General features: G+C 19.9%; 3 protein-coding genes and 1 pseudogene across 4 annotated transcripts; 2 read left to right on the top strand and 2 right to left on the bottom strand.

The window, feature by feature from the left end:
- Positions 1-2,462: 2,462 nt before the first annotated feature.
- PmUG01_00019000 (fam-m protein) lies at positions 2,463-3,264 on the top strand (the record flags this gene model as incomplete). The annotated part of the gene is made up of 2 exons (XM_029006666.1): positions 2,463-2,534; positions 2,587-3,264. The coding sequence occupies 2 exons, from the start codon at positions 2,463-2,465 to the stop codon at positions 3,262-3,264; spliced, it is 750 nt and encodes a 249-aa protein (XP_028859268.1).
- Positions 3,265-5,967: 2,703 nt separating this feature from the next.
- On the bottom strand, positions 5,968-6,930 carry PmUG01_00018900 (annotated as a pseudogene). Its single transcript is given in 4 exon segments — positions 5,968-6,264; positions 6,279-6,326; positions 6,341-6,676; positions 6,694-6,930. Coding segments are annotated over 4 exon segments (918 nt in total).
- Positions 6,931-11,071: 4,141 nt separating this feature from the next.
- PmUG01_00018800 (STP1 protein) lies at positions 11,072-13,632 on the bottom strand (the record flags this gene model as incomplete). Its single annotated transcript, XM_029006655.1, has 3 exons — positions 11,072-12,183; positions 12,441-13,503; positions 13,612-13,632. The coding sequence occupies 3 exons, from the start codon at positions 13,630-13,632 to the stop codon at positions 11,072-11,074; spliced, it is 2,196 nt and encodes a 731-aa protein (XP_028859267.1).
- A 6,117-nt stretch (positions 13,633-19,749) lies between these two features.
- On the top strand, positions 19,750-20,690 carry PmUG01_00018700 (fam-l protein; the record flags this gene model as incomplete). The annotated part of the gene is made up of 2 exons (XM_029006644.1): positions 19,750-19,836; positions 19,962-20,690. 2 exons carry the CDS (start codon positions 19,750-19,752, stop codon positions 20,688-20,690), a joined length of 816 nt encoding a protein of 271 aa, XP_028859266.1.
- Positions 20,691-25,910: the final 5,220 nt, after the last annotated feature.

The raw sequence follows: 25,910 nt of genomic DNA, 5'->3' as shown, positions 1-25,910 counted from the left end.
ATATCTTTCTTCATACACTTATTAAGCATACATTTAATTGCTTTTGTAGTACAACTGAACATATATATGTGGTATTTTAGGCATATAATAGAATGAACATACTTTCTGAAGTTTTTTTTGAATTTAAACTTTTTAATATTTAGTAATTTTTATTTTAATTTATTTTGGCATAATTAAATATTTTGATATTGTATATATATTTTTGTTTTTAAATTGATATCCATGAAAAATATTTGTCTTTGTGTGTTAAAATAAATATACTATATCACAATTCATGTAAAGCATTTGAATTGTGATAATATATATTTGATATAAAAGGTTTTTTTTGTGTTCTTTATATCGTTCTAGTTTAAAATTATTATTTTTTCTTGTTATTAAGAAAATGTATAATTAATTTTAAATTAGGGATAAATAAGTAGTCTTTAGAATTTAATAATAGGAGGACAGTATATTTTCTTGTAATGATATATATATATATATTTACTTAAAAAAAATATTCATTTTTTAAAATATGTTTTCTCAGAAATGTATTGTGTAACATAATTTTAGTACAATTATTTTTACTATTTATTTTTAATTTTTTATGGTATTCATTTTAGGTCATTAACATATAATAAAAAAACATAATTATTAAATAAATATAAATTTACAAACTTTAAGAGTTTATGTGTTTCATATCATTACATTTAAATCAATAGATAAATTTATTATTTATTATTTTGATTAATTATTGTATTAATTCCATTTTGGAAACTTAAATTAAATATATATTATATAGAAAATTTGTAGGTAAATTAAATATTTATTTTTTCTAATATTCACATGATTAAAAGATTAATATAATGGATTAAAGTTAAGCAAATACTAACAGATAATACATATAAATTTCTTTTTCCATTGTTTTTTCATAATATTAGCATTTTTAATATTTTCCTCTTTGTATAAAAAGTTCAATTATCATAAAGGGTATTGAACAAATAATTATTTTTTCTACAACAGTGTAATAATTTGTATCTATTCTTTATATATATTTTCATTTTTTTATATCTGTATTTATATTAAGAGTTAACAAAATTTCAAAGATGCATAAATATATATAGTATTTATAGACAATTAATAGTTCATTTACATTTATATAGTCATTATTAATGTAAAATAAAATAAAAGAAAATTTTGTTCATTATAAATAATATATAAATAATATTATTTGTTTTATCAAATAAATTTTAATAAAGGTTGTTTTGTATGTTACACTATTTTTCTTACATTATGTAAATGAATATAATATCTAAGTATTAGCATGCAAATGTCTTTCTCTTATTTTTGTTTATTAAATTTTATTTTTCATAAATTCAAATTAATATATTAGTATAATATTAACATATGCTTAATTCTCACAATTACATACACTTAAAAATGTTTTTCTTATTTACTAAAATTGTCCATGTATATTAATTTTTTTTTTTTTTTAATATAAAGTATTATTATAATTCGTTAAAATATGTTATTACATGAAAAAAATACATATACGCATATATGTAAGGAATAATTCGCTCGTAATTTTACGATTTTCTTTTTTTCTAATTGAATTACCATATTCAAAATATAAATTAATAAGGAAAAAAAAATGTGGATAAATTTAAAAATATTTTATTTACAATTAAACAGTGACTTAATTATAAAAAAAATAATTTATAAAAATAAATGCATAATCATAAAAAGTTATTTCTTGGATTTCTTTATGAATATATTTCCTCATAAATTAGATATTACATTATAAATTATATTTTTTTAATTATATTTAGAATAATAAAAAAACTGCTTATGAATAAGAGGAAACTAAAGTATGGATTATAATTAACACAACACAAATTATTTTCTTTATTTTTTATTTTACGCTTTAATAATTAATATTTATTAAGAATAAAATATAGTTGTTCTAAAAAATGATGCTTGTAAAATTAGTATTATAAACAGGATAAATTCTTTAGTATCCTTAATAAGAATTTTAATATATAGAGGAGTGTATTATATATATATATTCTATACATTCTCTATTGCTTATGAACTGAATTTTTCCATATAATAAAAAATATTTAATACTGCATTAAATAAAAAGTTAAATTATATATATTGTATATTTATGAATAAATTCAAATTCTTTTATTTTAATGATACAATTTATTTTTATATAACATTTAGGTAAAAAATAAATAATACATTATTATATATATTTATATATGTAGTTGTTTAATTGTACATTATAGTTGTATATATTTTATTAATATCTTACTAAAAAGCAAAATATATTAATAAAAAAAAGTATTATGTTATTATTAATTTATTCATTAGTTTGTATTTTATAATATTATAGATATATAATATGGAACTAAAAATTAATCAAATCTTATTTATTATAATAACTACTTTTACTTTTTTAAAGAGGATTTTCTCTTTTAACCATGATGGGGTATGATAATATTAGTTATGTTATTGTATTATACATAATTTTTGTGTTTTTTTTTATTAATACAGTTTTTTACAATTAAAATATTTGTTCATTTGAATAATAATGTTTTTTTTTAGTTAACTTTTAACAAATTTGTAGGTGAGAATTTTATGCAGTGTAGAATATTAGACAAAAGAAATTATCGATTACTAGCAAAAAGTATAAAGGATAAAGATTCAAATAACATATATTTGAACGAATTTTTTCAAAATAATGATAAAAAAGAAAATAAATTTATAACTAATAATAAGAAATGGAATAAAGAAAAAAACACGAAATCCAACAAAAGTTCATTAAATAAAGCTCAGTACTATACAGAAATTATAGATTACAATAATGGAATATTTGATGGAAAACATTTTCATTTTGAAAAAAAATTAATAAGAAAAAAAGATTATGATGCTTTTCTAGAAAAAAAGAGAAGAATTAGAGATATATCTTTAAAAAAAATAAAATTTAAAAATTACAGATTTGGAAGTACCATATTTTTACTTTTTTTATTGTTGGGAATAGGTTTACCCATATTACAAGGATTAAATCTATTACAAAAAGCTGGAGATTGGATTAAAAGTTTAGGATCTATGAGTAGTGTGTGGACAACTATAGAAGGATGTTTAGGTACGGCAAAAAATCATTTTTTTTTAATAGCATTTAGCACAATTATCATTATATTAGTTGTTATACTTGTAATAGTAATTCCTAAAATTTTAAGAAATAACGAAAAATATAACAGAATTAAAGCGATGTACGAGTAGGGTGAATAACAAGAAACATGTTTTTTTATATACGTTATTAATATGAAACGTTATATGTAATATCTTTAATTTATATACTTAATAAACATATACATTGTTTCTACAATTTTATTAATATACATGTGTTTAGGACGTAATCCTTATAATTAATACTCATAAATTATGTTCTTTGTCTATTGGTAAATTTGAACGCATTATTCATTGTCATTTTTTATTATAAATTATTGTTGAAACAAAATAAAATAACATCATGTAATATATGCATTTCTGTATATAATTAGATTCTTATAAGAAACATATATATGTGAGTTAAAATTAATATATAATATTAATAAAGTAGTGTTAGAATTTCCGTTTTAAACGAAAAGTAATTTTATTGTATTTTTTATCTTGAAGAATAATATGATTATCTGGATACGTACTTAAGAAATTATGTGATTAACATTGCATTTAAAATGAATATTTTTTTTTGTAATTAATGTAAAGTAATGTATATATTATGTTACAATGATTTATATATATTTTACTCCAATATAAACATAATATTTGCAATATAAATAATTTTTATTAGAAATATGGCATAACATATAAATTGTTATTAATAATTGTTGTAAGAGTTTGATTTTGTTTAACGGTGTACTTAGGGAACTAAAAATGTATAATAAAATAATATTCTTATAAAATATTATTTCTTTGGTAATTAGCATCAATATTTTAATTTTATCCATGTTACTATTTTATTTTATTTAATAAGATTATGTATCCTATAAATATATAATTAATTTATAAATAGAAAAAAATAAACTTTATTATCTTAAGAAAATGAAATATATTTTTATTCATATATTAAAAAAGAATATATGTTTTAAGAAAAAAAATTTTAATCTTTGACAAAATTTTTATTTTTTTAAATCCTATATTTTTATTATTTAAATGAAAGCAATTCTTTTGTTATTGAAATTATATTTTTATAAAAAATAAATTATTAAAAGTACGTTTCATTTGTGAGCTGAATAAATAGTTTATATAGATTAATTATGTTAAAAAAATTGCAAGATGACATTACATAAATTAATTAGGAACAAAATGTTACCATAATATTTTTATAATTTTATTAGTTATGTACATAACGATGTGCAAAATGTGTATATATATATAATATATGTAGTAAAATTAAAATCTATGATTAAATAAATATTATAAACTATATAGTGCTTTTATATTTATTATAATCTGGAAGCGTATGCTGAACTCTTTTTTCAGAATTAAATTTGTGATTACTATAAAAAAATTGTTATGAAAAATAAAATTGTGTATCTCCTTATTGTAAAAATATTTTTATGTATTTTTTTAATATGAAAACTTTAATGTTTTTATAACGTGAAATAATTTCAACGATAAATATTGATTGTTTAATTATTTTGAATGTGACATTACGCATAATCTGATAAATTCTATATTTAAGTTAATAGCAAAAATGCAGATTTATGGATAAATTGAAGATAATACACGGCTATGTAGAATCATTAAAATTAATACTTATTCTGAAATTACTAATATGATTATTAGAACTGAATCTGAAATTTTTACATGTAATAAAAAAAGTCTGATTTTTTAAAATGTAATATGTATAATAATGTATATATAATGAATTCCATGGAGTTCAAAATAATGGAATTCCATTAGAAACTTGAATAAAAGTAGATTTCTGTTCAATTTCTTTTTATTCTTAACGTACTATAATGTTACATGATATTACATTTAAGGAAGTAATTGTTCTATTTTTTCCTTACTATAAAGTAAATAAAAATGAATTATATTAATATATATGCGATTTGTTACTTTTATAATTTACTTAAATGTAAATTTTATAATTATATAATAAATTTATATATGTTTATTATTTATCATATACAGTTTTGCTTACTACTTCGGATGTTATATGTATAAAATATATTAGAGGAGAAAAGGAAAATTAATTATAATGCTTCGGAACAACATATATATGAATTATAAACTAAATATTAAGAGTTTTGCTATATGAATTAGAGATTGAGTGGAATAAATATCTATTAACTACATATATAAATAATTTTTTTACAATGTTACATAGAATATATACCATACAAAAAAAATACTAAACTATTTGCATATCATTTAAAATTTATAATTCTGTTTATTGGCAACTAGATAAATGATAATGAAACTTTAAAGATATAAATAATATATATATATTCTTTTAAATTTTTGAATAATGATTTTATTTTATGAATTTTGTTTTTTTATTTGCACAATAATATTGCTTGTGTTTTTTTTAAAGCTTCTTTTTCTTTTCTTTTCACATTAATACTACTTTAATAAACGCTTCTATATATTAATGTGTAATAAAATCATTATTTATTTCACAATCTTGTGCTATATATTTAAACTTTAAAATTATGTGGTTTTTATTCTAAAAGAAATTTCATATATATGTAGACCTTTTACTACTGACTCATACAGTAGTACTGTATTTATGTTAATCCTTTGTTTGAATAATTACTGTGTAGTTATTTTTTTAATTTTTATGCGCATGTATACATTTCTAATTTTTTTTGTCCTATTTATTAAGAAATATCCTCTTATATGTAACTTTTGCACTACTGAGTATTAGATTTTGTATTGCAAATAATATAAACGATAGTTTTTATATCAAGGATCTCATTGTGGTTGATATACTATACTATGAGAACTTCCTTTAAATTTTTTATCTAATACTTTATATATATTTTGTAAGGATTCTCTTTTTTCTTTAAGTTCAACTATTTTTTTCATAACTAAGCTATTATATAAGCATGATTTCAATAAAGTAAACTATATGAAACAAAACATGTATATATACCTAAATATATTAATGTTTTGTGACTGTAAATTTTTGTGAAAATGAGCATACTCATTGTATTAAAATATTCACGTTATTAAGTATAATTTTTTTTTAACTTTATATAAAAAAAATAAAGAGAATGCTCTAGTAATACTATCGCTATGGATAAACTGACAGCAAATATATATTTTACGTGCGTAGGTGATAAATATGTGGTAAACCAGTATAAGGAGTTACCATGTGAATTTTATTATCAAATGCTTCTTTACAATTGATTAACTTCTCGCAAAAATCATTTTAACTACTTTTTTGGTGTTTTTCACAATTATTCTTGTAAAGGTTATAACATTTCTTAATATTACCACAAATTATATCACCAGAACCCTGTTTTTCACCATTAAATTTGCTAAAATCATTATAATAACCGTATATTTATTTAAGCTTTGTTAATGATTCAGTATTAATTTCTTTTATTACTTGTATGAATATACTATCTAATTTAGACGAAACATCTCTAAAGGGGTTAAACAAAATGTAACTATTATTCTTTTTATTTTTTTTTCTGAATTTATCAGGTAATTCAAGTATTTACGATGTTTGAGATTATCAGAATAATATTTATCCTTAATTTCAATTAAATATCTACCAATCTGTTGACATAATGTAATAAAATTAGTATTAGGAATATTTAAAGAATTATATTTAGTATTAGAGCAATATTGTCCAGGACTTATACTACCACTCTTAATATTTTAACAACCCCCTTCATATTCAATTTTATACTGAAGATATAATTGCACGGAATTATTCTAATAATAAAAAAAATAAAATAAAATATACTACTACTAATAATAATAATATATATTCGTAAAATTTTATTATAACGAATAAATATATTTATTTCATTTATGTAACAACAAATTAATGAAATATTATGATAAATATAAATACTATAACAAAAAAATAAATCTTACACTTCGCCCTAAAATGTTCGCGCCATTATATATAATTATACGTAAATGAAACGGAAAAAGTTAAATTAATATTATATTGATATTTATCTAAGTGAAAAAATTTTACACATTAAGTATATATGTGATACATTCCGTTTTGTCATATATAGAATTTAAAAAAACAATTCTTAATAAAATCACAACTTTAATTTTTGGTTAAAATTAATATAAGGTTGTATAGTTTGTACAGTACAATATAAAAGCTTTTAATTTAGACAAAATAATTTGAAAAACATAATTTCTTTATTGTATCTAGAATACAACTATAGTAATGAATATTCTTCCCTTTTATTTATATTCGTGTGAAAATTATATAAATGTACTTATATTCTATAGAAAAAAATAAATTAACATTAGTGCCTTCTCATATACATATTTCGAATTATATATGAGTATCTATATACAAATACTTTTTTACGTTTTAAAATACTATAAATAGATAAATATTATTTATTTTATAGGTATAGAATTTTCCCTTTTATTTTTATTTTAGTGTTAAAATGGTACCTTTCAAATTATTACATTTAATATTTAAAATATGTTATTGTAATATATGGGCTTTTTAGGAATCTCAATTTCATGATTTTTATTGAAATTATATTTTAAATAAATGAAAAATAAATTTAAATTAAATACGATTATAATACATGAAAATAAGTACTATTCCGTTAAATTAAAAATATCTCGCTTAAAACTAATATTTTATGTATAAATGTATTATTCTAGAAATAGACATTATCATATAATTTAAATCTATCTTTTATTTTTTTTCATCCTATTACATAGGAAGCTAAAGTTTCAGTTTAATCTTTATAACATTTTATTTAGTATAATATGTATGATTATATTTCAAATATAACAATTATATAAACAAAAATTAGATATTATTACAGGGTAGATTAATTAAAATTATAAATTAAAAAAAAAAAATAATTTAAATTCCTAAAGCTTTTGGTAAAATATATTAGTGAATTTAACTTATACATGTGACTTATTAAAAATATAAATTAATATATCAACTAAAATTTATATTTAAAGACAAAATATAACAAGCCCCATTAAAAAATAAATTTATGGCTTTTGTTCTACATTACAAAAATAGTAAAATAATTGTTAAAAAAATATCATAATATTTATAAATTTCAATTATTTCACTGCTATTTTATTTATGACTATTCCACGTCTTATATGTTCTACTATACAAAAACGTATATTTCAAGGATCTCAGAGAATAATAATAAATTATTATTTTGTTTTTTTATATATCATATTATTGTAAAATATTTTAAGATTTTATATTTAGTAAAATATATAAATCGTATATTATTATATTTTAATTGTAATAATATATTTAACATATAATTAAATATATTTAAAAAAATATGTAAAATTACATAAAAACAAAAATTGTTTTTATTATTAGTACTTACGTAGAATGATTTTTCTTTTTCTTTATGAACAAAGTAAAAATTAATATAGAAAAGTTATTATTATAATTGTTAAAATAAATATTTCTTAAATTTATATTACGTAAGATATCCTCTGTTATTTTATTTTAGTATTTATAACAATAATATATCTTTTTTAAATTTTCATATATGCGTTTCGTTTAATAAAGTAGTTCTGTTGTCAAAATTCCGAATAGATTCCAATGAATTACAGTTGTGTTGTTATGAGATTAATATTAATTAATAACTATATTTTTAGGTTTATGTATGCCAATATTCTATTATTATTTTTAATATTCAATATATTTTTAGTATAATCACTATAGATTTAAAGGACTAAAGTTATATTAACAAATTTATTAAGTACCATATCATATATAAAAAATAAAATATAAAAGCAAACATAAATATTTATTATTCTGGTAATGTATAATTTGTATGAATAAATTATGCATGTAATATTTATATTTTATGATAAAGTATAAAAATATCTAATGGAATGAATCTTATATAAATTAAAAGAATATACTTTAAAAGAACTATATATTTACTTCTCGTAAAACAAAAAGAAAAAATATAAATTCTATTGAATTTATTTAAAATTGTTGGAACGAAGTCAATGCTAATATAATTATCTAAAAATAATTATTTTCCTAATAACATGTTATTAATATGTAATAATATATTTGTTTTATGTATTATAGGGATATTACATCACAATGACGCATATATCTATTTCATTTAGCATTGTATTAACCTATGGTAATTATTATAATTAATTTAGATTAATATATTTTTAGCAATTTTATTTATTAATATTATGTATGAATTAATGATATTGTAAAATTCATAAATATAGTGATATTATTATGGGATTTACATAATATAAAACAGTAAATAATAATTTGTAATCTGCCTATTTTTTTGGTATATGATAGCAGTTAAAAATTGTTACATATATAAAATAAATTTTATATTTTTACAGATAAATCTAGTATTAGTTATTTTTATAAATATTAATATATAGAGAGATGATTTAAAAAATAATAACCAATAATCTTATTAGCTAAGTAGAAAAAAGAAATATACTATTTCGTAATCACAAAAAATCAAAAAAAAATATAAAGATAAAAGTCAAAATTAACAAATTCTTTTTAAAATGTAAAAATATATCATATTTTTTAAATTTACTATAAAATACTTATATTTTCTTTCATATCTTTCTGGTTTTAGAAAAGCGCTGAAATTCATTTAGTACTGTTTAATTTATACATTTTTTTTATATTTAACTTTTATATCTTTTATTTTATAAAAATATCAATAAATAATAATGTAGATATTAAAGTAAAAAAAAATATAGGAATATTTTTTATTTAATTGTTTACATTTTTTTTAAAAGCGAATATAAATTACAAGTTTATATAAAAAACTATGTATTCAGAATAATTTCATTATTAACATGTTTTAGGCATTTTAATTAGTTCAATGATTTTTTAAATTTTTAATTATAAAAGTTATACAATCAAAAAAGGTACTTGAATATCATAAATATCTATAAATATGTATAAAGTTTTTTCATTTAAGTTACACTATTTGTTGTATAAAAAAATTGAATTCTTTATGAAGGGACAGTACATTTAAATACGGTTTTTTATTTGTGAGAATATATATATAATTAGAAAAAAATATATTGATATATAACAAATAAAGGGTTACAAACTTACTATAAATGAAAACGTTTATAATGCGATTATCTATTAAATTATAATGACCTAGTAGTATTTCATTATGTATATAACATATGGTTTTTTTATAATATATTAAATTATGTAAATTATATATATGTTTTTACTACGCTTTCGTGTTTTTAACGTATTTCTGTTTTTTTTTATTAAATGTTTTTTTATATTAATTAAATCCTTAAACGATTAATTGATAAAAATTTTTTAAAGAATACAAATAAGCATCTTTATAAATATGCAAATAACCATATATATAGAAATAATGAAATAACATAGAATTCTAAAATTATAAGTAATTCTGATATATAAATTAAAAAAAAGTATTACAATATTAATGTTTTTGCCTTTTTTTATTTTTTGATATATTAATTTTTTCCTACAAGTTTAGTATTTTTTGAATACATCACAATAATTTTTTTGTTTTTTATATATGTATATATATCTTGCTACTTATATTGAATCAAGTATTAATATAAAGTTCTGTTTAATACTCTTAAAGAAATAAAAAATAGTATATATAATTGAAATATATTTTATACATATTCAATTCAATTTTCCTATTTTATTTTTCTTTTCTTACTGTTATTATATATTTTTTCAAATTATTCTTTTCATTGCTTCCGTAGTGCTTCATAAAATTTATGAAATAAGATTCATATAGGCTACATGCTTACGTAGAATTATTATCCTTATATATTAAGAATGTATATTATAAATTTTTAAAATGTATTTTTACATAATTCAGTAGTATTTATCTGCAGTATTCTCCTTTTCCATAGAATTTGCATTTGTATTATCTTCTATTATCCAATTTTCTATTTCTTTCCTAAAGCTATCGTTTGTTGTATAATCAGGATTTTCCATATTTCCCAAAAAATTTCGGTTAAAGTCACTTAAGTTTTCTATAAATTCTTTTTTACTATCTGAATTTTCTTTTTCCTTAGATTTAATTATGTAATTATCCAAATGTGATTCATTATTTTCAATGTCCTGCTCTTTTTTGCATTCTTCTAATACTGACATAAGAACGAGGATACACAGTTTTGTTAATAATTTTTTTTTTATATATTTATATAATTCTTGGCAGTCTTCTTTGTTCGATAATTCTCCTATATTAATTAATAGCAAAGAATCTTTAATTTTTTCATTATCAAGTTCATCTGGTATAATCTGGAGTTCATCAGTCAAATAGTTAAATAAGTCCTGTTTAATATATTGCTTAATAATTATACACTTCTCCGATATCCACTGTCTCCATATATCTTTTTCTCTTTGTGAAAATGGAATATTTTGAATTTCATCAGGATCATTTTTTAATTCTTCTCTTTTTTTTAAGTTATCTAGTTCTCTTTTCCAATCATTTTTTAAATTATTAAACCAATGTTCCTTTTTCAATTTGTCAGCAAGATTTTGATGTTTTTCTATCCATTTATTCCATAGAATTTTTTGTTTTTCAATGTCATTAATACTTTTAGTATCTTCCTTTATTAATTCGTCATTAGTTATATTAGGATATGTTGTATATTCCTCTTCTGTGAACAATTCTAGAAATATTTTTAAAAATTCTTCTTTTTTGTGTTCCCATTCTTCATTTCTGTATTTTTCGAGTACTTCCATATGTACTTCTATAATAGTTTTGTATGTATCCTTTCTTGGAGTCGTTGCATTTACATTATAATTCATGTTATGATCTTTTATTTTTATTCTTTTTATAGTTTCTTCGTTATCATATAATGTGTTTTCTAAATGATCATGTGCTAAGAACTCACTTTTTTTCCAAGAAAGTAAAGGATATAATATTCTCAGAAATTTCACAGGTCTTCTTTTTATCTTATTTTTTTTTTTAAACAACCCTATTAAAGCATACTACAGTAGAAAGAAATGGATTTTTAAAACACGTTATTACGATAATAAAATGATTATCATAATTTTATTACATAAGTGTTATTTTACTTTAATAAAAAAAGAAAATAGAAAAATAACTATAAAGCTGATTAAAATAGATGATGTGTATGCGTTAGACGAACTCCATAATGGACCTGAAATAATTATAAACATATATTTAATTCTGTCATTTCAAGAATAGATAAATAAGCAGAATTGATGGTACCTGAAAATTTAGGGGTTTCAGCAGAATTAGCTAAACCTGCTGAAGGAATTGAGAATTCAGCTTTTAATGCATGACTTTTAGGAGACTGAGTTTCTCGTGATATAGCAGAATCTGAAATTGTTGGTGAATTAGGGCCTGTTAATACTGCGTCATCATCAGTATCATTTATTTGTGAATCTGATATTTTATCTTGAGTAGTTTGTATAGCTTCAGATTCTTTACTTTTAACTTGAGGATTTGGAGCTTCAGTTTCCGACTGATCTTGAGTTTGAGGTCGATGCTGATGAGATAACGTCTCTGGGGATAGAGATATCTGTGAATTATTAGTTTCTCCACTTTGTAATGTTTGAAGGGTTTGTTCCGTTGGAGCTTCAGTTTTAGATGGCTTTTCAGCTGTTTTTTGATCTTCTTCTTGTAAAACTTCCTTTTTTTTTTCTTGTAAGTTTTTGCAAGTTGGATTTTGATCAATGAGTAAGCAATCTAATGATGGTCTAAAGGTTTCTTCTTTGAGTATATTGCATAATGTTTCTTGTTTTTTTCCTCTTTTGCGAGTTATTGGTTCTTTTCTGTAACAACCTTTAATGAGGCTTACTTTTTCCTGAAAATAAATATTTCTCCCATTAATCCAATCGTTATATTCGTTACATTTCTGTAAATATTCATTATCACACGTTTTTGAAATTCTAGGTTTTAGCTGTTGTATTTTAGTAAGATAAGTATTTCTTTTTTCACAAAAATCTTCTTCATCATATTTTAATTCTAAAATTTTCATATCATTTTTTTCCAGAACAACAGGACATTCTTTATGTATTTTAATCGTTTCATAGTAAGATTGTAACCACATTTTTAATGCCCCTTCCCATTTATCCTTAAGACTAATATAATGTGGTGGGGGAGACTTATTATTAATTAGATATTTACTCAAATCTCGACATACATTTCTAAATGCTTCTTTGTCACTCTTATTTACCTTAGCAGTTTTCTTTTTTATATTTTGTATAATTCTTTTGAAATATAGATCACTATAGTATGTCAAAAATCCAGAACCTAGAACATTCAATTTCTAGATTCAAAACAATTATTCAAGAATTAATTTTTATGTTATTTATGTTAACAGTTGTTTTAGAATAAATAAATAATTCATTAATATTAAAAAATAAAAAATTATTACCGAAGAAAAACAATTATCCATGATGGATTTACATTAATACTCTACTGTATGATAAATAATATTCTGAAGGAAAAATATGAATTTATATATTTTATTTATCAATATTGTTATTTTAAATTTATATTTCTTAACAAAGATAAATTATAAAATTATAATTTACATAAGAATTTGTATATGAACTATAAAATAATAGAATACATTTAGTATTTATTTTATGTGCTTCATAATTTCATTTACCTTAAGTAAATATATTACTAATGGAGATGCATCCTAAACATATTTTATTATTAATTCACAATTATGTATATGTGATTCTGTAAGAATAATATTCCTTATATAAAGAAAAATTCACAATATTAACCACAAAACAACATATATAAGTTACATCAACATGTAATATAAAATTTATTCCGTAAAAATAAAATTAATTACCGTTTCCTGTTATCTGTTATTAGAAACACATATATATATATATATATAGATATTATTACTTATAATACTATAAATAATTCTTTTTGTTCTTAGGTTTTAATTAAAATAAATAATATATAAACCAGTACATTATTAGTAATGATAGTATGTCATTATTTTATTTTTATTTTATTTTTTTTTATTTATTGTTGATATAGGCCATTATAGTGTTATAATTATTTTGTTAATTTTTTTTATATTTACTATATTGTATGTGCCTATTAAAACTTTTATATGAGCTCATACATTTTTACAAACGCTTAATTAATTAGAGGTATATTTATAGTATTAAATAATTATTAAAAGATTTGCATACTTATTTAAAATATAAAAATATATTAAAAAAACAATTATAGTAAAATCATTAATGCAATATAGTTTAAAAAAATATAAAATAAATTATAGTTCCTAAATAAGGAATAATAAGATAGTAATTGAACCTAAAAAGAATAATATTTTATATTAGACAAAACAAAGAATATTAAATCTTTGTAATTGTTTTTCTGTAATAATTGATATATATATTATATATAAGTAAATTAAAAATATATTACATCTTTTTTTGTTTGTTTATATATATAACTAAAGTAAAATATCTTTTTTATAATGATAAATATTTATTTAGCGTACAAAATAAAAAAGATCTTGTGTTATTTAAAATACTGCTTAAGACGTAAAATATTAAATGTAATTAAAGAACAAGTTAAACTCATAAACAAGGAAATAGGTTATTATAGTGTAAATTATATATATTATTTCTTATTTTAATATTACTTTTGAAATATATACATACGAAGTAGTGAATGGTCAGAAAATTAAAAAAATATATATATTAATAATAAATATTTGTAATTAATTATTTCACGTATAAAATTACGTTGTTATGGTTATTTTTAATAATTATGTTATTTTAAAGAGTTCTATCTTAATGTATTTTTATTCTTTAATTTATTTATGTAAAATATATTTGTTCGTTCTGATTTTTTTATTTTAGTCCCTTATATAATATTTATTTTTTTTTTTTTAAATATATTGCTTAATAACAATGTACAATAGACTACAAATACAATTAATTAATCATGTTTTAAAGTATATTGTATTTATATTTATGTTTATGTTTCTGAATATATCATATAAATATATGTAAATATAATTTATATCATGAATATATTTTTGTCGATTAATATGTGGTAACGAGTAAAAAACATATGATTATCTGAAATACTTGATGTCATTTGAATAAAAACTAAATAAATTTAGTTTTAGGATTATTATTAAAAATATTTCTTTTCTTTTTTTATTATTTTATAAATTTATTGATATATTTTTTTTTTCTTTGTTAATGTGTTTTTTATTATTATTTTTTTTTAATATATCATCAGAATTTTTGTATAATACTACAATTTATACATTACATTTATTTAAATATAATACAAGCTTAATATAAATTCATATGAATTAATAAGTTTTCTTTAATTTTATTATGAATAATATATTTAGACTTTTATTTAAAAGATAATGCTTAACTTAAGAATAGATATATTTTTATGTAAATCATTAACATAACATAAGCTAGTAATAATGCTATATGGATAAAAATTATTTCAGCATGAAGTTAAAAAAATGTGTAGAAGTAAATACATTTACAATGATGCATTTTATTAAATAACGTATTATAATTTTTTCTTATTTAATATGTACAACAACAGAACAAAAAAACTGTGGTATATATAATTATAAAGAGGCACTTAAGTATTTAAATTTATATTTCATGTTATCGAACTAGAATTCTTAATTATTAACATAATTTTATAGTGTAAACCTTTTTATATTATAATTTATCTAAAATATAATATAAACAATTTTACTTTGATGATAATAATGTCTTAATTTTACTGATATTCTTTTATTTATACAGATATGTACATAGTCGTATCATATTATTAAAAGAATATATTTTAATATATATTTTCGCGATTAAAATGATAAAATAATATTTATGAATATTATGATAATATATAATACGTACTATTATTTTTATTTTTTAACCGGTACAATTTCATTTTATAGGATTAAATAAGTTCGTTCTACGTATAAGTTATTCTTTATAAAATTCTATTGTTATAGTATTCATCATACAATAATTGAGGTCACTAATATATAACATTATTTATAATTTAATAATCATACTATAAAAATTATTATTTGTGTATTAATTCAAAATTAATATTTAACATACTGTTATTATTAAGAATTTTTATTTAATTTTAATTAATATTCTCCTTATATATTGCATTTATTGATTATGTTATGTTTAATGAATTATTGATTTGTACTTTTTGCTATATTTCCTTTACATATATTGTATGGATAAATTTCATATTAGAAATATCATGTATTCTAAGTATGTTAATATTAATGAGTAATTTGAATATTGGTTATATAATCACAATTAATTTTTTTTTATATTTATGTGTCTTTATTACTCAGAATTTTTCTTATATATTTGTCTTTTAATTTCATATATTGTTTTTTTTTTTACCTTGTTAAACTTTTTACATATATCTTTATATATGAATCTTTTATAGTTGTATGAGATTCATACTTATTTACTATTGCATATGTAGTATTATTATTAAAATAAATTGTTATAACCCATTTTTTATTTTCAGTATGCATTTCAGTTAAGTTGTTCAAAATTTTATATTATATGTACAAATATACATATTGCTGAACATATATAAATTAAATTTTGTAGAATGTATTTTTTATGATACGAACTACCGGCCAAATATGTTTGATCTATTTCAGATCCATTTATCATTATGGGAACATATTGTCCATATACATATTTTTATTTTTTCTTATTGAAGACATTAACAGAATCCAAATAAACTAGTATTAATATAAATTATATGTATATATAATTAAAACACTATTTCTCCAAAAATTTCCTGTCTTCATAGATTACAGGGGTAGTGGAATGGTATTCTCTTTTTTAGCTAGAATAACTTATAGTGCTATAAAAAAGAAAATATATGAAAAGTAATGAATTAAATGATAATATAACCATTGGACATTATAAGATAAATTATTAAAATGTAGTAGTAGAAGATGATTATGCTTGCGTGTTTAACTGTTCTAGTGAATAATTTATAATAATCGAGATTCATTATAGTTGAATAGATTCACTTAATATAATAAGAAATTTTAAGAATGATCCAATTATGCACTTAATAATATAATTCTTATGAATTCTTCACTAATTTATAAAATTTTGTACTTAAATAAAAATATTAGATATTTTCTGTATCACACATCCATTTATATAATTACTATATAAACGTTCATATTTTTAGGTTGTATGTTAAGAGTGTATTTATTATTTTTAGTATAAAATTTTTTTAGACCCAGTAGAACATATAATTATTATGTAAAATTATAAAATAGTAAACATTTCAAATATTTTTATTTTGTATAAAAGAAAAAATATAAGCTACTCTTTGTGAATTATGATGAAATCTTATAAACCGTGGATTAACTTCTATAATTATTGAACATTCAAAAAAGATATCATGTTTTTTGTAGACATTGTATTATATATCTTGCACAGGAATGTAAATAATATAATTAAATTTCATGTTATTATATATTTAACTTATTTAATTTGTATGCATTAAATATTAATTATATTATTTATTAAATGTAAAAAATACATAATACGAAAATTACACTAACTTTATTGAGTAATATATATATATAACCGAGCAATTTATCCATGATATATAAACTAAATAAGGAGGAAAATTAATATTTTACAAGGAAATTAAACTATTAATTCATTATTTTCTAACTTAAGAGAGGTATAAATAATTGTGAAAAATAATGATATATTTTCCAAGAAGACCCAAAAAAAAGTTTAAAAATCACCAGTATTTCTAGAAAAGAAAATCGTATTTTTAAATAATTGCTTGGAAGGATATAATTATGTGGTATCCTTATTTTTCGAAAATTATTTTATAATATATAGACATGGATTATTACATATTTTTAAAATCGGTAAAATTATATTATATAAAGAAACATTAAATAAAATTAAAAAAATGGGACAATAAAATTTGAGAAAAACCTAAAAGAGACTAAATAAAAGAATTATTAAGTGTTGTTACTATAATAATATATACATTAAAGGAATAAATATATAATAACTTTAATTTTTATAATTTAAAAATGGCGTTTTAAATTTAGGAAATTTTTTTTCTATTTCAATTTTCAACTTATTAACTTGCAGGCTAAGACTTTTTAATAAGAACAATATAAAATTATATATAAGATTATTACAATAAATTTTTACGATTATGATATTTTTATAAATATAATCCTCACTTTATCTTTTAAAAAAATAAATTATTTGGAAAAAATATGTTTCTTCCGTTAAAAGTATTTTTAATAAAATGTTATTTTTTATATATTTATAAAGATTTATTATGATTTACCGTTAAAATACATTACAAGCATTGAGTATTTTTAAATGAATAAAAACAAAATAATAAATTTATTTGAAAATCATACATAGAAAAATTATTATACCATACTTTTTAGTAAATTATACTGTTGTACTTAATGATTCGTTACAAATCATTTTTATTCTGTATATTATTTGTAAATTTATTTCATATATATTTCCAAATTAATCAAATTATTTGTACTATGTCAATGCTTATTATATCTTTAATCTCCTTTCTTTCTTCTTTTTTTTTTTTTTTTTCGATTATATTAATATTCCTTCTAAATGTTTACAATTAATTAAAAATAATTAAGTAGTTAGATATAAATACTTTTCACTTAGAAATAATGATTTATATTTATTTTAATTAAATCTATAACTTTCAAAACTTTTCGAAAAAACAGGAAAATTAGAACTTATTTAACTTTATATATTTTTTCAGAAATTAGGTATTTCCATATATTCTCGATTCTATAAGCAAGGACTATAATATAAAAGATCGTACTTCCTTTATGCATAAATTTATTATGCTGATATATTAACATTTTACAAAATATTATGTAAAATATAGTTATCCTTATTTATTATTACTGTTTTTGTGTTGTTATAATTAATATTTTTTTACAAATAATTTCTTTAAAAACATCATGTTAATAAAATTATAATTTTTAATGACAAGATATTCATAACATTACTTATTGGTTTTAGGGTATGAAATAATGTATTTTATATGTATACTATACGATCTATATGGTATATAAATTCCGTATTTCCTTATAATATGGAAATATTATTTTTTTCATAATATATTCTGAATGAAATTAATAATAAAAATCATTTAGTTAAACTACTCTGCTAAATCATTAAAATATATATTTTGAATATTTTTATATAAATTAAAATTATTTTATTTAGATGAAAGTTATTTTTTTTTAATAAGCACTATAAAGTTAAAATATTTATAATACCTTTTTAATATTATTTTTGTATATCGATGTTATAAAATACTCTATATTTATATAAATTTTATTAAGTAGATACAAAAAAGAAAAAAAAATTGGAATTAAATAACTAATATAATGTCCTTTGCCTTTAAGAGGTTATAGTATAACTATTTATATATTTTTACTAAATATTTTAAAATATTTAAAGAACAGAACATGAAAAAAAGCATTATGATTTTCTCATTTATTAAAATTGTTGTACTTATCTTCTTAACGTGGATACCGCATCTAAGTAATCATGTGGTATGATAAAATTATTTAAGAATATTTTTGTTATTTATATTTTTCATTTTATATTTTTATGAATACTGTTTTCATCATTATATTATTTATTCATTAAATAACTATTATTTATTTTGGATTTTTAGATTACGTCTAACAAATACCTAGGCAAAAAGTACACGCTTGCTATAAAATTAGACGACAGAATATATCGATTACTAGCAAAATATAAAAAGGATAAGGATTCAAAAGTTGTAATGTTAAGAGATGATATATCAAATAATGGAATGGACAAAAAAAAGGATATATCTAATACTGAAAAGGAGTGCACAGAAAAAAAAAAAGAATTATATAGAGGTTCATTAAATAATTATGATGGACACAAACAAGATATGAACAATAAATATTCTAAATTTGTGACAAAAAAATACAGTCATCTTGAAAAAAAAATATTCAAAGAACTGGATTTTGTAGATTTTCTTAAAAGGAACAAGAATATTAGTGATAAGACTTACAAAAAAATAATGCGTAAAAAATTCTCATTACGATTAGGATCACCTTTATTATTGTTTTTTTTATTATTTAGTCTACTCATAGTAGATATATCTCTGTGTTTATCTAATGAAAATGGATTTTTGGAATTATCAGGATTGGAGACGACTTCAGTTTCCTGGAAAAATATTTTGAAGAATGGTTTTAGTTGGTTATTGATTGGTGCAAAAAAAAGAACAACTAATGCTGTATTAGGAAATTTATTTAATATTGTATTATATGTCATTCCTTTTTTAATATTAGGTGTTACACTTATATCGTACGTTTTTTATTACCATAAAAAAGCTAAAAAATATGAAAAAATTAAGTTCAGTAAAAAGTGAAAAGAATAATAAGGAATTTATTTTTTTAAGGCAACGTATATTTTAATACGATGTAATATTTACAATGTCATTAGTTATGTGTATAATAAACATATAGTTAATTGTTGAAAATTTATGCAAGCAATTAGATATTAGTATATTTTCTAGCTCCAAAAAAATAGAAATTTATGTTCTTAGTTTTTTTATGAATTTAAAGGTTTTAAGTTTTTATAATTTATGTTTTAAATTATTATATTTTTTTAATTATATATTACTGGATAATACATATATTTGCTTATTAAAATAGAATTATATGAAAAGTATATATTTGTGCTTTAAAAAGCATACATAGCAGTAGAATTAACATAATTTTAATGGAGTATTTTTGTTTATTTTTATTTAAACTAATATAAACTATGCTTACTATTTTTTTTTTTCTTAGAAGAAAATTACTATTTGTTTAAGTAATTAGAAAAATAACCTATTAGTTCTAATTTAATAATAAATGTTCCTTGTTTTGCATATAATGAAAGGGAGTAATATATTCTGTCACGAGAATAAATAAATATATATAGTTTTTTACTTAGGAAAGAACATAAACTTTATTTTTTAAAGCAACTTTTATTTTAAATTTCTTATAAAAGATATTTATTGTAAATTTTTTGTTTTTATCAGATATGTAGTCTTCTTTGCATGGTGTAAATATCAAGGTATAAATATATAATATAGTATTTTTTTTAAATATGGATTAATTAAAATGATATAATAAGATGAGCATACAGGATATTTCAATTTGAATGAAATAACAAACTTTCATAATACTTTTATTGTAATTAATTGTGAAATTATTTCAATTTTTTAAAAATTACTTAAATACATATTATATTGAAAATTTATAAAAAAAAATTCACTCATTACCTATTTATATGTAAACATTACATTATAATAAGTTAATATAATGTACTAAATGTAAAAATATATCCGCAGATAATAAATTGAAATTTTTTGTTTTTCTTTTTCATAATAGTAACTTTCTAGAAATATGTTATATATATCTGTAAAAAGTTAAATAATCATTAAAGGAAATAAAAATAAATATATATTTATTATAACAATATAATAATGTGTACGCATTTGTTTATATATATTTTCTATTTTTTATGTCTATAAGTATATTTATGAGAGAACTAATATTATTTTAAGAACACACAATTATTATATAGTTTTTATTGATCATTAATAACCTTTTCATATTTATAACGCTCATAATTAAAATAAAAAAAAAGTAAAAAAAGATGAATTCTTTTTATATGTAGATAATTAATAATAGTTAACATTGTTCTTATTTGTTGGAAAATTTTTTTATAATATCTATTTAAAAAATCATTCTATGTTTTTTTTACAATATTTAATTGAATAAGTGTAGTGTATAATATTTACAACGTAAAAGTTTTTAGAAAAATTTGTAATGATTTAATTAAATTTAATAAATTTGATTCCCTGATGGTTAAAATAAAATAATAATGTAAAATTAATATATATTATACTTATCCGACATACATGTTAAAAAATTATTATTTAGTCAATTAACATAACTATATATTTTTCGTTGTAAAAGAATATGCCAATTCCACTCAAAATGAAGCTACAATATATGGACAATTTTACATGGTAAAAATAAAAGCACTGATAATAAGAATATTGATAAAAGAATTAATTATTTTTAACATTTATTTATATATTATTTTTTTTTTCTTTTGTTAATATGCGTTATATCTGTATTTAATTAAAATGTTTTTTTCTATTTATATAAAATTTATGTATGGAATAATTACATTATATTAATATATAATTCTTTTTATGGTACGCATGCTCACTTTTCAATTAAAATATAAAAAAAGAATAAATTATTTTTCTTCTTAATTTATTTGCTTTAAGACATTAATAATTTCCGAAGGAAATTTATTTTTGATGATATGATAGGAAAATTTTCCTCTTTATCTATTTTTATTTGTGCACTGCGAATTATATTTTAATAATTAATGTGTACGTTTTTTCTGAAAAATATTCTTAATATACTTTTTTTTTTTATGTTATTTCTACGTAATGAGATTATGAAAGGTGTAATATATTATGGACGTCAAAAATATAAATTATATGTAATATATTTACTTTACGTTTATGCACTATTAAGAATTATATTGTATGTATGTTAATATAATTATATTTCAAAATTGAATTTATGTTGACTTTATAAAAATATAAAACATGAGTAATAAGTCTAAGAGTGAAAAAGAAATTAAGATGATACTATAAAATTATTCTAATATTAAATTTTTATATACGTATCTGTATGGTTATTGAATAATAATTTTTGCATGCTTATCTGTAGGATTGATGTACTTCCAATTTTATGGATGTTTTGCCTCTTAAATAATCTTTGGATTTTAATATTTACATCGATTTTTCGGATTCTGCTTTTTATTATATTTAAAATGATATTAAAAGTATCCCCGAAAAATGAAAATCATAATTATAAGTAGAACAATTTAATATATAGCTGTAATGCAAAATATTAATTTCAGTGAGGTAATCAAAATATTCCTAGCATTTATTGCTATTCAAAAAAATACCAAAATCTAATATATTATAATTTGTAAAATTAGCGTGCTTACAATTCTGTACTATTTTTTCGTTCAATTTTTTTAAGTTTTTAGAAATATAATTACATGTATAATCATGTACGTTGGATGTATCACTAATATTAAAAGAAAAATCCGTAAGTTTATTAATAATGTTATAGATACACTAATGTCGTTATTCTGCTATAAATAAATTCTTTAATTTACAATATATCCATTATTTGTTATGAAAGCTATAATTATTACAACTTCTTACAGTTATATTCTATATATTCACTTCATATCTATTGTAATTTTCATTAGATATTTGCATGATGCATTTTTTCAAGAGGATTTTGACAATAACAATGAATAAGTATTTTAAAATTAATCTTTTTCGTTCAAAAGTACATGCAATTATTCTTACTTATCATATGGAGAACTCTTATTTTAAATTATCTTTTGAAAATTTAGAAGTAAATTTTTAGTAAACAATTTAAAACGCTTTTAAAAAAAAATTTTTTTTTTCTTATATTTAATAAGAAATATTTTATTTAAATAATAGATAAATAATAATTATTTTTGAAATATAAAGGAAAATTTATTTAATTTCTTATTTTAAAAAACTTCTATACGCTCTAGTAATAACATAAAAATTTTAAATTAAGTATATTACTATTTTATATAAATATAAAATTCAGATAATCCATAGATATATTAGAAAATTTTTTTATCTTATTCAAAAAAATTTCATGAATATCAATTATTAATAATTGTTTTCTAATTATGGTTCATTATTAAATCATAAAAGAACTATAAATAACTTATGAGTCAGAAATTTATGTATTTTAAAAAATATGATAAAACTCGAAATACTAAATTATATAAAATATTTGTAATCATTTAACATATTATCATTTTACAAAATTTAAATTTGTGATATTGCAATAAATTCCACTAATAATATAAAATAAAACTTTTATTTAATTTACTTAAATATAAGCTATTGCGTTAAAAACAATTTCGATTTAATAACTATATATAAAATTTTAAAATACTGTTTATATTTATGAACTGTTACTTATAAAATTAATATACCTTTTATATTTATGAATAATAGTGTGGCATTTATATATTAAAAAGGTGTTAACATTTCTATTATTATCCCAATATTTTCTTTTTCTGTTAAGAAATCTACCATTTTTATCGATACAAATTATTCATATTAATAATTTGTATTAGTGAAAGGAAATAATATAGACTAGTAAATATGACATAAAATAAATAAATTATATTTGAATACATATTAAACATAGATTATTATAAAGTATAATTAACAGTAATAAACACGCTTGAATATTCCGTACATATTTTATAGTTAAATTATATATTTTATGTCTATGCATGTATTGTATAGAAAAACACCATATTTAAATTGTAATGAAATAATTTGCCTGTGAATTCATGGGTTTAGGGTTCAGGGTTTAGGGTTCAGGGTTTAGGTTTTAGGGTTCAGGGTTTAGGGTTCAGGGTTCAGGGTTAGGGTTCAGGGTTCAGGGTTTAGGGTTCAGGGTTTAGGGTTTAGGGTTTAGGGTTCAGGGTTTAGGGTTCAGGGTTCAGGGTTTAGGGTTTAGGGTTCAGGGTTTAGGGTTTAGGGTTTAGGGTTTAGGGGTTTAGGGTTTAGGGTTCAGGGTTTAGGGTTCAGGGTTTAGGGTTCAGGGTTCAGGGTTTAGGGTTCAGGGTTTAGGGTTCAGGGTTTAGGGTTTCAGGGTTTAGGGTTCAGGGTTTAGGGTTCAGGGTTTAGGTTTTAGGGTTCAGGGTTTAGGGTTTAGGGTTCAGGGTTTCAGGGTTCAGGGTTCAGGGTTTAGGGTTCAGGGTTTAGGGTTCAGGGTTTAGGGTTTAGGGTTCAGGGTTCAGGGTTCAGGGTTTAGGGTTTAGGGTTTAGGGTTTAGGTTTAGGGTTCAGGGTTTAGGGTTCAGGGTTTAGGTTTAGGGTTCAGGGTTCAGGGTTTTTAGGGTTTAGGGTTTAGGGTTTAGGGTTCAGGGTTCAGGTTTAGGGTTTGGGTTTAGGGTTTAGGGTTTAGGGTTCAGGGTTCAGGTTTAGGGGGTTCAGGGTTCAGGGTTCAGGGTTTAGGGTTCAGGGTTTAGGGTTTTAGGGTTCAGGTTTCAGGGTTTAGGTTTAGGGTTCAGGGTTCAGGGTTTTAGGGTTTAGGGTTCAGGTTTTAGGGTTCAGGGTTCAGGGTTTAGGGTTTAGGGTTCAGGGTTTAGGGTTCAGGGTTTAGGGTTCAGGGTTCAGGGTTCAGGGTTTAGGGTTCAGGGTTTTAGGGTTCAGGGTTCAGGTTTAGGGTTTAGGGTTCAGGGTTCAGGGTTCAGGTTTTAGGTTTAGGGTTCAGGGTTTAGGTTTAGGGTTCAGGGTTTAGGGTCAGGGTTTAGGTTTTAGGGTTTAGGGTTCAGGGTTCAGGGTTTAGGGTTTAGGGTTCAGGTTTAGGGTTCAGGGTTCAGGGTTTAGGGTTTTAGGGTTCAGGGTTTAGGGTTCAGGGTTTAGGGTTTAGGGTTTAGGGTTCAGGGTTTAGGGTTCAGGTTTAGGGTTCAGGGTTTTAGGGTTTAGGGTTCAGGGTTAG

The sequence above is a fragment of the Plasmodium malariae genome (genome assembly GCF_900090045.1).
Source record: "Plasmodium malariae genome assembly, contig: PmUG01_00_6, whole genome shotgun sequence".
Taxonomy (NCBI): Eukaryota; Apicomplexa; class Aconoidasida; order Haemosporida; family Plasmodiidae; genus Plasmodium; species Plasmodium malariae.
This window is presented reverse-complemented; position numbering and strand designations above follow the sequence as displayed.